At 31.4% G+C, this 15,803-nt stretch overlaps 1 protein-coding gene across 1 annotated transcript; it reads right to left on the minus strand.

Moving 5' to 3' along the window:
- Window positions 1-26: 26 nt before the first annotated feature.
- On the minus strand, window positions 27-15,552 carry LOC124359799 (myosin regulatory light chain 2, smooth muscle major isoform-like). The gene is made up of 6 exons (XM_046812840.1): window positions 15,413-15,552; window positions 7,331-7,654; window positions 5,228-5,356; window positions 2,019-2,155; window positions 863-911; window positions 27-430 (listed from the first exon to the last, which is right to left on the minus strand). Exons 1-6 carry the CDS (start codon window positions 15,449-15,451, stop codon window positions 269-271), a joined length of 840 nt encoding a protein of 279 aa, XP_046668796.1. The 5' UTR covers window positions 15,452-15,552; the 3' UTR covers window positions 27-268.
- Window positions 15,553-15,803: the final 251 nt, after the last annotated feature.

The raw sequence follows: 15,803 nt of genomic DNA on the forward strand, positions 1-15,803 counted from the left end.
GAAAACTACAATGATTGCACATTAGGTTCTCCAAAAACCATTCATTTTATTTCATTGCATAATTTCAAAACGAAGAGTGTTTGTTCAATCACTATTGTATCTAAGTGGTAATGCAAATAAAAATACAGTACTTTTAAGTCGTTAGTGTTTTTATTTTGTAGACAAAGTCATAAATTTAATTTAAGAATAGTTCAATAAAGACTATAAAAGTTGATGCTTAAATTTATTGTCCTTAAATAATGCTTGTGTAGTGATCGGTCCACAATGATCAGACAGAGACATCCAGGCCATACTCCTCCAAGGAGGGGTCTCGGGTCTTCTTACGCAGCCCGCACAATATGTGACAGAACTTGACGTAGTCTATCATACGGATATCCTTGTAGAAGCCAAAGCCCTTGGTTACCGGAGCATCTTCTAGTGCCATGTTTACCTGAGAATTCAAACTTAAATTAATAAAATAATAATTAATACAAAACTAATAACTTTACAAATAATGGAATTATTTGAGTGAATTGATTATTTAAAGGATATAAGTACTGGTTCGAATAACACTAATACTCGTAGATCTAATTTAAAATGTTATGTTTTTTGTTTGCTTAAATTTAAAATACTATAATTATTACTAGAATATATTATGCAAAGACATTGTTTTAATTGATAATTCTTATTTTTGTACAATGTATAGGAAACATTTATCCAAGATAATACTTTAGACACTAATCCTCTATTGGTGTGAACAGGAGTCATAGGATCTCTTGGTATTGATCTTATATTTTGTGCGTTGCAAGAATGTAATCTGTATTTTTATACAGTTTAGTTATTTTTATGCAACAAATAATACAAGTCTAAATTGTGTTCTTACCTCTTTCTCTGAGAATTTGTCTCCCAGACACATTAAATCTGACCTGAACCTGCAAAATATTATTGACATTGATATAGAGTCAGTTAGTAAATGAAAAACATTAACAGATGTTACATACATGACTTATGATGTATGAATCGTCGTGATATGTATTTTATAACTTATATCAACCAAATCAATACCCTGAAATTTTATTTTTCTGATAATTTTGAAACAGTAACTGGTAAAAATAATAGCTAGCTGTTAAACTAGCTATCTTATTTTTTATATCAGCATTCATGTGAAAGAAATTGCCATATAAATTGTATTAAATAGCAAAAAATTAAAACTTTTGATTTTTTAATAAAATGAAAGGTTGACATTGCTTAAAGTGATGTCCTTCAGAATAAAGTTTCATGGGTTAAATCTTTTTGTATTAATAGCTTGAAACTCAAAGTATAAAGCATTTAAAAATATTAATATTCATTACAAATAGCAGTTTAACTATTTAATATTTACCTTGATGGGTATTTTAAACTGAACTTGGTAATATTTATACAAAACATATTATTTATGTTTCAAATCATAAAAAAAACATTGTACTCAGGATCTAAGAAGTAGCACAATTGTATGTATACAATTAGAGATTGCTGTTATTAATGGAAATGGTGCCCTGCTGAATAATGGGAAGTAGTTTGTAGTAATGAAGTAAACATATATAGTTATGACTATAATAAATCCAAGAATATCTCCAATGTATAGAATAAACAAATATAGCATTATTTCACAACAAATAAAAACATTCTCATATAAACATTTAAATAATAAAACTTGTTAGGTTTAAACTTGTTTAGATTTTTAGGTTACCCAGTTTTAGGTGCTATATTTTCTCAAAAATAAACAAAATGTATATATTATCATATCATGTGCAAGTTAAAAAAACAACAAAAACTGTAACTTGAAAATAATTAAAAAAGTAAAAAAGTTTTCTTATTTTTCCTGAGCTCCGATATGACGGAATAGGTTCTAGTGTTTTTGGGGAACAAAATACCAATTGCTTTCAACACTAACAATAGTTGAGTAGTTTAGAGTAATTTTACCACAACTTTAGTTGGAGAAAACCAGATTAAAAATTTTACTTTTGCTTATTCTAACATATTTAATTTTTGAGACATACTTTTCCTCAGAGATGAGGCCTGAGCCGTCATAATCCCACCGAGATAAAGCATCTCTCAGTACCTCTTCAGGATCCAACTCGATGGTCCGATAACCTAGTAGCATGATAAATGCATCAAAATCCAATGGCTGACAGGCCTGCCAACAGAAACCAAATTATTGCTTTGTCTTCCATTTATATTTCTTCACTACTCATAATCATTTTGTATTTTAAGGTTCTGTCATTCACCAAACAAAGTAAATTCAAAGTTAACTTGGAATTGTAAAACTGATTTTAGTTAAAACAAATTTTAACAATATAAATGTTAACACCCTTTTCAGTTTTACTCATGATTTTTGTAACTCATATTTAATCATGGCTGGAAATGAACCGTAACTCTTAAGCTTGCTGAAAATTCATAATATACTCTCTAGTCATACCGACCAGGAATGGCATGTCAACATTTATATGGAGGGAAAACACTGATGACAACTAAAGGTTTCTAATGTTCTAAAAAAAATAAACAATTTTGAACTGATACAATGCATACCCACACATACACATAATTTTTTAAAACTTATGTTTATACATTTTTAAAAACCATTTTTTTTACACCTTCATTGCTGATATATACCAATGAATACAAACCTTATAAGAAGCGCAAAGCCAATGTTAAAAAGTCTGCCAATTTTTATTTGAATTTGGCAAGCTTAGCGCGTCCACCGCTAGGCAGCGTGAAGGGCGCTCGTGGCGTGGCGAGCTAGAGTGAGACAGAAGACAGAGCGGGAGCGAATGAGAAGACAGCGCGCGGCCATTTAGACAGAGAGAGAGAACAAGCTAGAGCGAGAGGGAAAGAGGGGGAAACAAGCGCTCCTAGCGGCGGACGCGCTAAGCTCGTTTTGGCGGGAAACCAACTTGGCAGACTATTCTTCATAAGCTTTGCGCTTCTTATAAGGTTTGTATTCATTGTATATACTGAGTGATGATTACGATTCTCATGAGACAGCAAGAACACTTAGGCGACTGCTGGAGTCAACGTGTTAAAAACTACTGTATAATAATTGTGTAACTATAACATATGTTGGTAACACCTTCACTGCTGGTCTATTGTGAGTGATATTACTATCCTCATGACAGCAAGTTCAGTAAGGCGTTTTTGCAGGTAGCATGTTAATAGTGTAGGAGCCAAGAGCCAATATGCACTGTGTAAGCATATAACCTGATTTTTCTTGAAATTTATAGAGGAATTTTTCCTGAGAAGGAGATTGATTGTCAGCAACACTCTGTATTACCACCATAGACTTTGTATTAATATATGTAATTTGAAAGAAATACTTATAATGAACCACATTTTAATCAAGAAAAGTTATTTTTCTCAGGACTAAAGGAACAAAGCTCGAGTGCTAGAAACCTTTCCCCATCCAACAACTGGTCTGCAGGTCAGGAATTAAATGTTTTAAATAAAAATTAATGGATTTTATGTTACAATTTGTAAAAATATTTTTTTATAAATATATACTTATGAGTATTTAATACATTTTATAAAGAATGTTTTTGAGTAATCTTGGAGCCAAAATAAATGGTATTGGATGACGAATATAAGTGATGAAAGTGAGAATATCCTCTAGGCAAATACAATTTTTATAAGAGCTGTTTTTAAGCTGTCTGTGAAAACCTGGCTTGAAAGAACCAAACGTTAAAAAGTAATTGGCTCAAAACTCCTAAACGGCAGGAGCTTTTAGATTTCAGAGGCTGAAAGCTTTTACTGACCAAAAGCTTTCCTTCCAGTGGCTAACTTATAGACTGGGAGTTACAATAGGCTGAGATTACGATTACCTAGAGATGAAGAGAAGTAGCTGAGAACTTCCAGAGACAGGAAAATTCCAAAATTTAAGAGGTTCTAGGGTCTAATATATCTCAGATCAGAGGCCAAAGAATTCTAGATTCAGAAACATTAAGAGTTAATACGTCTCAGAAGTTGGGAGATCTAAGAGGCTAGGAGCTATTAGATGCTGGAGCTTTTCATAATTTAGAAGCTTCTAGATCAGTAAAAATCTCTATAAGTCAAAATTTTCTTAAGACCAAGAGCTCACTGAGACTGAAAACTCTTAAAATTCAAAGGATTTCATAACTGGACTTCTGAAAGCTTATGGAAGGGGCACAATAAATCACAATCAATTTATGGTCAAACATCAGGGTAAGGTTCTACATTTTTGTTTGTTAATTGCAGTTACTTGTACCAAATTCACTCTTCTTTTTTATTTAATTCCCACTAATTTGTTTACTTTTGGCTTATTAGGTAAGTTTACTCTAAAACATCTGTGCACTATTTATTAATTTCAGTTATAGAACCCATTATAAGAAATTATACGTATAATAAATTATTGTATAAAATGGTTAGGTAAAATAGAGGCACAATGTAAATTCATATTTCAGTGTGGTGCAATAAATATTTTATTACCTTTGAAATTTTAAAACCATATCTGCTTGTGTTGCAATCCCTATACTTTGGTATAATACAATTCTATTATTGACTGCTTTGTAAACTGAATAACTTCATAAGCTTTGTATGTGGACCATGCGATGAATGTTTATACATTGTATTCTGAAATGTCAAAAGCATGATCAAGAACTTGCCCTGAACAGATACTGATTAAAACATTGACTTCTGTGGACACACATTACACTACAATCCCTGCTCTCCTTCAGTCTGTACATTACTTGTGTCACAGTGAAAGTGCTAAAATAACTCATTTTTAGTTGCTATGTATTTTTACTATTATTTTGAATTTTTACGTCTTTAATAATAAGGCATTTGAATTTGATTAAAGACTCACCGTTTTAGGGAGATGGAAAGCAAGGACCTCTACTTAAGGTAGTTATAATATCACTTGTAAAATGTAAAATATAAAATATAAATGTAAAAAATATAAAATGTAAAATATAACTTTGTAGTTAACAAATTAAATTTGACATTTTTTATTCCATTTTCTTATCCTACCATTGTTTAAACATAATCTCCATCACTTCAAATTCTGATTCAAACGCGAAATTACTTTTTATTTAGTAGTATTTAGTATTTAGTATTTAGTTAGTAGACATTAAATAATTTCTTACTTCAAACTTTTTATGAGTTATACTCGTACATAGAAAACAATCCAATCCTGTTCATAGTTTTAATTTATTTCAGCGTTGCAGCCATAATTATTGTAATAGTACAATCTCCTCACCTCTGACATCATCTTTTCCAGTTCTTCTTCATGTATATCATGAATGTCTTGTCCCATGGCTATCAGAGACTTGCGGAGGTCATTCTTGTCAATTACCCCATCGTGGTCGAAATCAAAAATTTGGAATGCCTAACATGGATAGAGAAGAATGATTAAAATGAAAACATAATTTAGCTAAGCTTCTGTTTGCTATACAACAGAGTAAGTATGCAGATGGAATCATTTTGTTTCATGTTACACAAAACATGCATGTTAACAAATTTATAAACATAGTCACAAACAAGTGACCTCTTAAATTCATCACAAAGAACATAACACAAAGAAAGTATTAAATAATTTTAAAACTTAATACTGTAGTTAATTCAATATTTTTAGTATCAATTATAATTTAAATGTTTTCCCCAGTGGTGATAAACAATTAATTGTTTCCTTAAAAAAGATTTACTCAGAAAAGTAATTTTACTGGCTTTCCTGATGTTTGGCTCAGCATTAGTGACGCCCATCACTCGAGGAGCATGTAAAGTTTGAACTTAACATTCTTATCAAAGGTTGTCTTTAAATTCACCACATGGATATTATAATCAATGTTATACTTTGCTATATATGCTAGGTGCCAAAACATGTCAAAAGGTAAAACACTAATTCATTATTAGTTTCAATATAATTTACAATAGCTAGAGTTAGAGTACCCTTGTACTACAGCACACACATAATCACAATTTTTTATATAAAGTTTATGTTTTTTTTTGTGCGAATGAAAATAAATGTTTTTATTTATTGTTTATTATAGATACATCAAAATTTTGTTTCTTTTCACTTTAAATAATCTGAATTCAATGCATTAAATTTTAATTACTACTTGGTAAAAACTTAAAAAATAAAAAGTTAAAGAAATAAATACTGAAAGGAAATATTTTACAGTACATTATTACAGTATATTTTTGTAATTATTTATGCTTATACAACAACCTTCCCGCTGAATAGACTATGCAATCCAGCAATTACTCAAATAGGCAGCAGTCTACGATAATTGGTAGTTGAACTGTTGCTACATTACCGACTGAGACTAAAAGTAATATTGTTGACTTATGTGCAAAGGTTTTTAACATTAATAGTTTATTGAAACTCTAAATTTGTTGTAGAGATAAACTTGGTTGTTATACAGTATGTTTTATAATTCATATTCACCAATAATTAAGTTGTTAGAAACAAAGTGCTTCTGTCAACTGTAAGAGTAAGTAATTTTTATAATTTATTCGTTTAATCTATGTCCGTAAGATATGAAGTTTATATAGTTTATATTGAGTATAAATACATGTCTAATTTTATTCACACTCTTGAGCTAAAACTATGATTTTTTACCTTTTTCAGAGTAAAAAGATCGGCACATATTTTGCAACTTATGAATTGATGTCACGTAGCAAAAACATGTGGCATAGTAACATATGTGTAAATTAACTGTCTGCAAGATATCTTGAGAAATAATTTATCTGTAGAATTTAATTTTTCATGAATCATTAATTGTACATAGATAAGAATGAGTTCTATGAAGCTACTGTTCATCAATGGGATTTAGCCGAGTGTCATTGATGCCTGCCACTCAATACAAAAGTGCAGTTTCTCTTTTGTATGTGGGGGGGGGGGGGAATTTATTCTGTATGACTGTACGTCTGTCTGATTGCCTGCCTGCAGGACAGAATGAAATGTACCATATACTTAAAAGTTTGCATGAAAACTCTGTGAGGCCTGATACGTAACATTTGGTGTGGTATACTCCTACCGTGTACAATAGAATTGACAAAAGAACTGAATTACGAAGTGGAGAAACTGCTTCTTTTCCAGAATAACCTTACAAGGGAGTAAATTAAAAACTACATAGCTCAATTATGTATTTTTATGTAAAAATGAAGTTTGAATGTGTCATTGAATAGCCTGTAGAATAAAAATAATATAGTTCCATAATTTTGTATTTGCTTTTATAAATAAACCAATAAATAATTGTATGAAATATAAAAGATGTAAAAACCTCCTAGTAGCGAATAAAAAAATAGTTTTGAAGAAATCTATTTATCAGGGTTTTAAAACATATTACAACAAAATTACCTCTTTTAACTGGTTAAGTTTTTCATCGTCTATTTCTAGTTCCAAACTCCTCTTAGATGGTTTCCTCTTTGGCTTTGGCTTGGGTTCTTCCTCCACTTCTGGCTCTGCTGTTGTAGCCATTGCTGCAGGTTCCGGCTCAACCTCCTTCGGAGGTTCCTGTATTTCTACTCTTTTTTGCTCTACATTCTCTGGTTTTTGTGTTTGCTCAGTTTCCTCTGAAACTGTGTTTTCAGCTACTGCTCGATCTGTTTTTTCTTTTTTTATTGAGGATTTCTTCTCTTTCTTTTCTTCATCCCCACTTTTTTCTTTCTTTTTCTTCTCCTTCTGTAAAAAATAATATGAAAACAACATTCAAAAACAGTATGTCATGAAGAAGACAAGGCTTCAATGTTCTCTTTTTAAAAGATTCGTAACTAATATATTTTCAAGGCTTTTGGAAAACATTATTTATGCATGCACTCAAGTATAAAAATGTTGAGTGTCAGCTTTGAAAGTAGTAAACTTCTCACTGGGTAATGAAATACACAAATCCAAAAGCAACTAGGTCACATGCTCCTTTGATCACATTCCTTTGCTAAATAGTTTTCTATTCTTAAACAAATTATTTCTCCTCTTTTTAGTTTTCTCTACACACCTTTGGTAATACTACCAGAAATATTCAATGCGACGAATCGTACCATTACTACTTGTGTACCGGATCGGAACTAATCATCAAACAGCAGAAACAAACGGTTCTGGTTATTTCTGGAGAAATAGCTTTCTAAACTGATTTAGAGTTTTCACAGCAAGCCTTTGTGAAATACGGGTATTGCCACTGTTAGAGTCACCATAGTTCCTTACCACACACTTATCACCACCAGCATGTAGTTTTAGTGGCTGAAAGCCAACTCTTGCAATATCCTATAAACATTGTCAATCTAGCTCAAACAAATCACTTGAAATATGACATTTCACTCTGTTATGACACTGAGTGCTGTACTAGATTTCTCATTTGTAATTATTACTGATTCCTAAATGCTTTTTTACTTGTGTACAAAGCTTACGGTTACACTAATTTTGCCCACCGAATTGGAGGCATTTTTAAGTAAAGTCATCTTTAAACTAGTTATAAATATTAAAACCACACATTTCCAATAATTTTTATTCTTAGGACACAGCCTTTCGAAAACAAAGATTAAATCATTAGTCAACTCCACATATAAATATCTATTTAATGGTTTTATTATGAATTATATTAAAATATCATATGTAAATACAAATATTTGGAATAAAATTTGTGTTAATTTTATTTTATACAATAAAAATACTCCAAAACAAGATTTTATGAAAATTTTGCACATATAATATGGAGTAATAGAACAATCTGTTGTAAAAATTTTAAATTGGTAAAAAATGTTACAAAAACAACGTAGATGCTTGAATGAATAAAAATACTTCTTTATTAAACTAAAAATTTCATTCTTATAAATGGTCCATTCTTATATTTAACCTCACAATTGAAAATATAACTGAAAGTATTTTAGAAAATAGATTTATATTTAGCCATACTGAAACTTTATAAAATCCTTCCAAAAAGTAATGAATTCTAAATGTACAACCTAACTTTACTATAGTTATTTTAACCAGTACCGTAATAAAAAGGAAAGTTTGAAATGTTTCATAGAAATATATACAAAATAATAACAATTTTACTTTAATGCTTGTTAATCATCTATATATATATATATATATATATATATATAATTTCAATAAACATTGAATCACAAAAAGTACTTGCTCCGCTGGGAGTCGAACCCGGATCTCTCACTTGCCGGGTGAATTTGCTACCATTACACCACAGAGCGCTTACTTTTTCCGATTCAATTATTTTGTATTTGGCCGTATATGTCACATATGCGTTTTTTAAATAAGCAAACTAACATATGATCGGAAGACCAAATACCTGTCAAACGACTTTTATTTACATTAAACTGTAAATCATATATGATTATATTATATTATTATATATGATTATTATATATATATATATATATATATATATATATATATATTATATATATATATATATATATATATATATATATATATAAATGAATGTTTGTGTGTTTGTCCTTTATGGAATCACAAAACATTAGACAGACCATTATGAAAATTTGTATGTATACATATTTTTCCACGGAGAAGGTTATAACCTATGCCATTGATGTAACTCACCACCAAGCGGCGCTGCAAAAGATAAAAGGTTTCAAAGCGCCTGCACACTATAAACTGCAATTACGAGACAGTTACGTATATTACATAGCCAAACACTATTTGAAGGCGTTAAGTTAGTATGTATATTTGTCTTTAAGATACATTTCTGATTGAACTTAAAGTTTAAGTGTTAGACCACTTTATAATAAAGTACATATACGTGCACAATGGCTATAAACATAAACATATTTTCTTGATCGTGGCACCAAGGCACACTCTACATCAGCGTTGTAAATATAATTCAATTAAACCAGAAGTTTACATACACGGGCAAAGCTTACGAAAAGCGTGCAAAGCCCCGGGAAACAGCTAGTTCTTCATAAACAGGAATACTAGTAAATAAATCACTTATGTAGCGCGGTCGTCTATCAATGGAATTGTTTATTTCCTACAAATAACATTATTTTTGAAAATATATTATTTTAATGTTTTTAGCTAGTTTCAAATTCTTTTTCAATTCCTGGTAAAATCTTCAAAGTCATAAATATTAACATTAGCAGTAGAACACATTAAAGCTATCTAGTACTATTTTTGTATAGAGTATGATTTTAACTAGACTACATGTATTATAGAAATATAGTTATTGTACAATCGTTAATATGGATCTTATACCAAATTAAAAATGTTGCCAAGCAATTTCAAATACCACTAGTGTTTTTAGGGAAATAGATAAAATATGAAATAAATAAACTAGTTTAAACAAGTATGTAAGTAGCAAAACACAAAACACAGCTTAGTTAAAGTTTGATAGTACTATGAGGGTCTTTCAGAATGCAACCTCGTTAAGTATCTCAAGAAGTAGTGTGGTATGTCTCCAAATGCAATCATCAACAAACAAATACAAAGTTCAGAAGTTAAATGCTTCTTGAAAGTTCTGGCTTCCTAAAAGCTTATTAAAAAGAATGTTTATAACGATTTTTGAATGTTACATTATCTTATATACAGATAATGTAGGGATTAATCTCTCCTTAATTTGTGGAGAGATAATGTTTAACTACTCTCGGAATGTATAGATATCCGACTCTGATAATCATCCCTTTGCTGATTACGATACACTATAGCACAGTGTACGATATGGCGCTACTTATGAAAGATAAATCGACTCGCCACACGCGCCCGATGTTCTGTACACAATATGCAATTATCATACGGACTGTCTCATACATCACCGCATTATCGTTATCGCATTTACAATTAATTGGATCAAAAAGTTTAAATACCCGAGTTTAATTTAAAGTTCCCCAACATCAACTAGTAGAGCTGTACTAATGGGAGTTACGTCAAATTTAACTAGTTTATTTCTGCATTAGACCGAATGGACGAAACACGTGGGGTTGGACACCGCTGAGGTCTTAGTAATGAATACTCGATTTGCAAAGTTTACTTATATGTTTAGTTGTGGCAAATAAACATAAAAGCACCACTTCTAGACGTTAAAAATAAAATTATGTATTGCCACGTTGCTGCCAAATAGAGTGATAATTAACTAAACGATATCATAGGGGGGGGGGGCTAATGGTTCCAATGTTCTATGGGAATTTTGCATACCAACTTAATAATTATTTAAAATTAACTTCCCTTCACGTAGATGTCGACTCACAAACGCGGGCGTCAGCATCTTGGCTCGACATTGCAGCTGTAGTCGGGAAAAGTGAAGATTAGTAAACTAGACGTCTAAAAGCACTCGAAGTTGAAATAAGAGATTCGAAGCTGAAACCGGAGACTAGATTGAAGTTGAACTCGTGGACACGGTGCGCGAAATGTTTATCGGTTGCAAGATGGTCAGCTACAAAGTTCTCGAGAGAAAAAAATTAATACGCGTGCCAATTAGGTTACTAATCCGCCAAGAATTTAGTTCCAAGAACATCGGATGCACCTTATATTAACCGGTAACGAATAATAGGGTTGCAAAAAATGTATTATATAAAATACAACTAAATAATGCTACAGACAAATAAAGCAAATAATTTATGAGCAATAATTTTCAGTTTTTACATCAATAACATCGAAAAGAGGTACAGGGTTTTGGCGTTTTCAACCAAACTAATTCTGAAAATTCTTAACTCGACTGCGACCCGACTGTTGTCAAGGTTTTATACAAGATAAGTATGAGTGTAGGGCCTACTGTTTTTAGTATGTAATTTTTGAATGTAAAATTACTTGAAAAAAGTTATTTACATTACATACTTAAATTTGAATCCTTTACCGATTGGTTCAATAATGTTTGCATTGGTTACGTTATTAAAGTCATTATCTTGGGTGTGTAGTTTTGTAAAACACTATTTAAATGTTTAATTTTCAACACAGATGCTTCGGCATCTGGCGGTTTGCGCTTTCAAACGCAGGTGCCGCGCGACCGCGAAAATTAACAAACCCTGCTCAATTAAATCTGTGTAAAAAATCAAAAGTCTTAAATATTGTTTTACATATTTACAAGGTAATTAAATTTAATTAAACTTGGCTGTATCACTAGCAAAGTTAGGACTTCGAAGTCCTCTCTTTGGGGATATCAGTGAAACTGTAATGGAGGAGGTTAGGTTGTGTTTTCATAGCACAAGCAATATTCTTCAATCAAACAGCTGTTTTCAACAATGAGTTTTATTAAACAGCTGTTCTTTAAAATGCAATGCAATAATCAAATCAGGTAATCCAAGAAATGAATATTTTATTGGAAGCAAAATGCAAAACGAAAACTGCTGATCTACCAATCTCTCCAACACGAAGACAATCCTGGAAGTATACTGATAGGTTTGAAATAAGAAAGTTATTGTAGAGAGGTTGATTTAAGTAGGGTTTACCAAATCAAATTTCCAGATTTTTGCAAACTCATAGGACATTAGTTATTTATTGACAACTAGCTGTTTCCCGCGGCTTCGCACGCGTCTCTTAAGCTTTGCCCGTATATTTCTTTGCCTTCAAATAGTGTTTGGATATTTTAATATACGTAACTACTGTGTTGTAATTGCAGTTTATAATGTGCAGGCGCTTTGATAACTTTTATATCTTGCAGTACAGCCTGGTGGTTAGTTACATCAATGGGCATTGCGTATAAACCTTCTACATAGAAAAATACAAATTTTCATAGTGATCGGTCCAATAGTTTCTGAGTCTATAAAGGACAAACACACAAACATTCATTTTTATATATTATGATTGCAGAAACAGTTTAAACAAAATTTGTCGTTTCTCTTAAGCTTACTCTATGCTTTAAAACTATAAGTGTAAAGAAATTTATATATAAATATATTTTTTGTCGCATTATATATGTTTACAAAGAACAGCTGATTAAAAATTTGAAAAGACTCTTTCACTTAATAACATATGTTTGCTGCAATGCATTTCTTACGGGTATTTCTGTAACCAGTGGGGCGGAATCCTGAATCGGGAAAGGGATAAAAAGTATCCTATAACCTTCTACAGATCAAGACGAACAAATTAAAAAAAAAATTAGGCGAATCCGTCCAGCCGTTTGTGAGTGATGCTGTTACACACGAACAGTTTCATTTTTATATATATAGATTGAACTGATTATTGGAAGTTTGTCCTTAGGGTATCAGAATATTATTGGCTCTGAACGCGTTGTTCTCATTATAGTCCTAAGGACATCTACTGGTTGCTCTCGTGATAGTCTTGAGGACATCTACTGGTTGTTCACATGATAGTCCTGAGGACATCTACTGGTTGTTTCATGATATTCCTGAGGATATCAACGGGTTGTTCACACGATAGTCCTGAGGACATCTACTGGTTGTTTCATGATATTCCTGAGGATATCAACGGGTTGTTCACATGATAGTCTTGAAGACATAAACTGGTTGTTCACATGATAGTCCTGAGGACATCTACTGGTTGTTTCATGATATTCCTGAGGATATCAACGGGTTGTTCACATGATAGTCCTGAGGACATCTACTGGTTGTTTCATGATATTCTTGAGGATATCAACGGGTTGTTCACGTGATAGTCCTGAGGACATCTACTGGTTGTTTCATGATATTCCTGAGGATATCAACGGGTTGTTCACATGATAGTCTTGAGGACATGAACTAGTTGTTTCATGGCAGTCTTGAGAACATCAACATCAGATATCTATGGATCAGCTTTTTAGTGCCTATCGTTGTCATTAAAGGTATACGATAGTTTAACAGGCGTATGAGAACTGCATTGAACTTAATAAGCATGTCTTCAACGGAATTTAATGAGGTGGTTTCGAGCCATGGAATAAAATAGGCATTAGCTAAAAGTGCATTTTGATTAATTATTTTTAAGTGTAAGAAGTGAATAATTTTTGGTTGGACTTTCGGAGGAAAAAGCTTTTAAACTGAAAAGATGAGGTCATGCTTTGAAAGGCCCGATAATGACTTCAAGAGCTCCATAACGCATATACAGTAATGAAAATTTAAAAAGGAAATTTAATAAAAATTTTTCTAAAATTATTTTAAAATTACATTCTCAAAAACAATATATTTGTTTCACGTACAAAAATTTGAGATTAATTGGATTACAAGTTACAGTTTCGTTGAAAAGCGCCAAAACCGGTACCCGTTTCAGTTGCTATCAACATAAAAACTGCCAGTTATTGTTTGCAAATTATTTGCTTTACATGTATAAACTGGAGACGTGCGAGTCTGCCATTTTAAACAATCAGTAACACCCGCGTTAATTACAGCCGCGCATCAGATTGAAGTAAGCTGATGTGTTTTATTCGAATTAACTGCTAAAAAACAAGCCGATACGGAACAATCGCGTTAACTTCAATGCAACAGTTTGAAGTGAACTGGTGAGTTTAATACATTCTAATTGTTTTGAAAACAGTTGACATTCAAAAGTAGGTGCATTAGTTTCTTCAAATCAGCATGATGTTAAAACATTAGTACATAAAACACGTAAACCGAAAGATATAATCGTATATGAAAAATATACTAATCGAAAGGTATAAACAAAAAATGAAAGGACTTAATTGTTCACTTAATTGTAAACAGTATTAAAAATTATGTGAATAATTGTTGTTCGAAAAATATGTTCATTTATTTATCATGTCATGGAATGTTCTTAATTTTTAATTATTAATAAATATTCTGTATAGAAACACGATATTTGAGTACTATTTTATAAATATAAATTAGAACATCGCTTAATACAACATAATATATTACAATATACGTGAAAAAATAATACTACTAACGCTGTATCATTCTTTAAAATTGTACTGCAGTATCTTCATTATTTGTCAATAAATTACTAGCTTTTCCTAAAGTCAATTAGACATTAGATAAGTTAATGCTATAGGACGCTGCATTCATTTCGTACTTAATCATTCATAAATAATGATTTTGACCATTCCTATTAAATGTTTTGAAACAATTATCTATGTTGAGCAAAACAAGAAAACAATATTTACATAATATTGTTAAAGCTCTTCTAAACACTTTTACTGTAGCAATGTTTGTCAGATCTAAAAATTCAATAAAGTGGATTAAATTAACCCCTCTTCAATAACAATTCAACATTTATCTGATAACAACAAAGGTTTATAAGTTGATCTATTAAGTATCTTTATCCATCTTTACATTTCCTGTTATTATTAGAAGTTAATTATTGTTTTATAAAACCAATATATATTGTAATATTTTAATATTTTATGGAATCGAGAATGTTAATATGTGCTTTGATATATGTTATTGCCTAAATTTAATATTAACGAATTCAAAATTAATGTAGTATTTTTCACTAAACTTCAACCATTTTGATTAAAAGGGAAAGACAAGCAGTATATATTGTAAAATCGAAAGATGTTCAACGGATTAAGGGCCGGACCGGAGAACGTACCTTCTCCTTGGTGTGAGTATCCTCTGGAACATCTGCCATGGCAGTGGTGTCGGTCCTGACTTGCTCGCTCTCCAGTGACGGGGCTCAGAATAGTGGAACACTGACTGACATCACACTCCCTCCTCACTCCCCCTCCCACCCTCACGGAACTTATTCTAATTAATAACTTGTTCCACAAATAATTTGCAGATGACCTTTCTACCGCAGATTTGTCGCTCACTTACGCCTACATCACTCACATGGTTAAGTAAGTCTGGGGACGATTTTGTAAATATTTCAAGATGCCAGAGCTAATGGGTTCGAATTTAAAGTGTAAAGGTAAAATAAAACATTAACTGTTGAATAAGATACTTACCCCTATCAGTAATGCAGTGAGGAGTTATAAAAAGAT

This window comes from Homalodisca vitripennis, chromosome 4 (genome assembly GCF_021130785.1).
Source record: "Homalodisca vitripennis isolate AUS2020 chromosome 4, UT_GWSS_2.1, whole genome shotgun sequence".
In the NCBI taxonomy this organism is placed as follows: domain Eukaryota; kingdom Metazoa; phylum Arthropoda; class Insecta; order Hemiptera; family Cicadellidae; genus Homalodisca; species Homalodisca vitripennis.

Bases quoted from the DNA above. Each gene is read 5' to 3' on its own strand.
- LOC124359799 (XM_046812840.1), bottom strand. From the start codon at position 15,451: ATGGCAGATGTTCCAGAGGATACTCACACCAAGGAGAAG. The intron at 7,655-15,412 runs GTACGTTCTCCG...TATTTTTTACAG, and splicing joins ATACTCACACCAAGGAGAAG to AAGGAGAAGAAAAAGAAAGA. The intron at 5,357-7,330 runs GTAATTTTGTTG...TATCCATGTTAG, and splicing joins AACTTAACCAGTTAAAAGAG to GCATTCCAAATTTTTGATTT.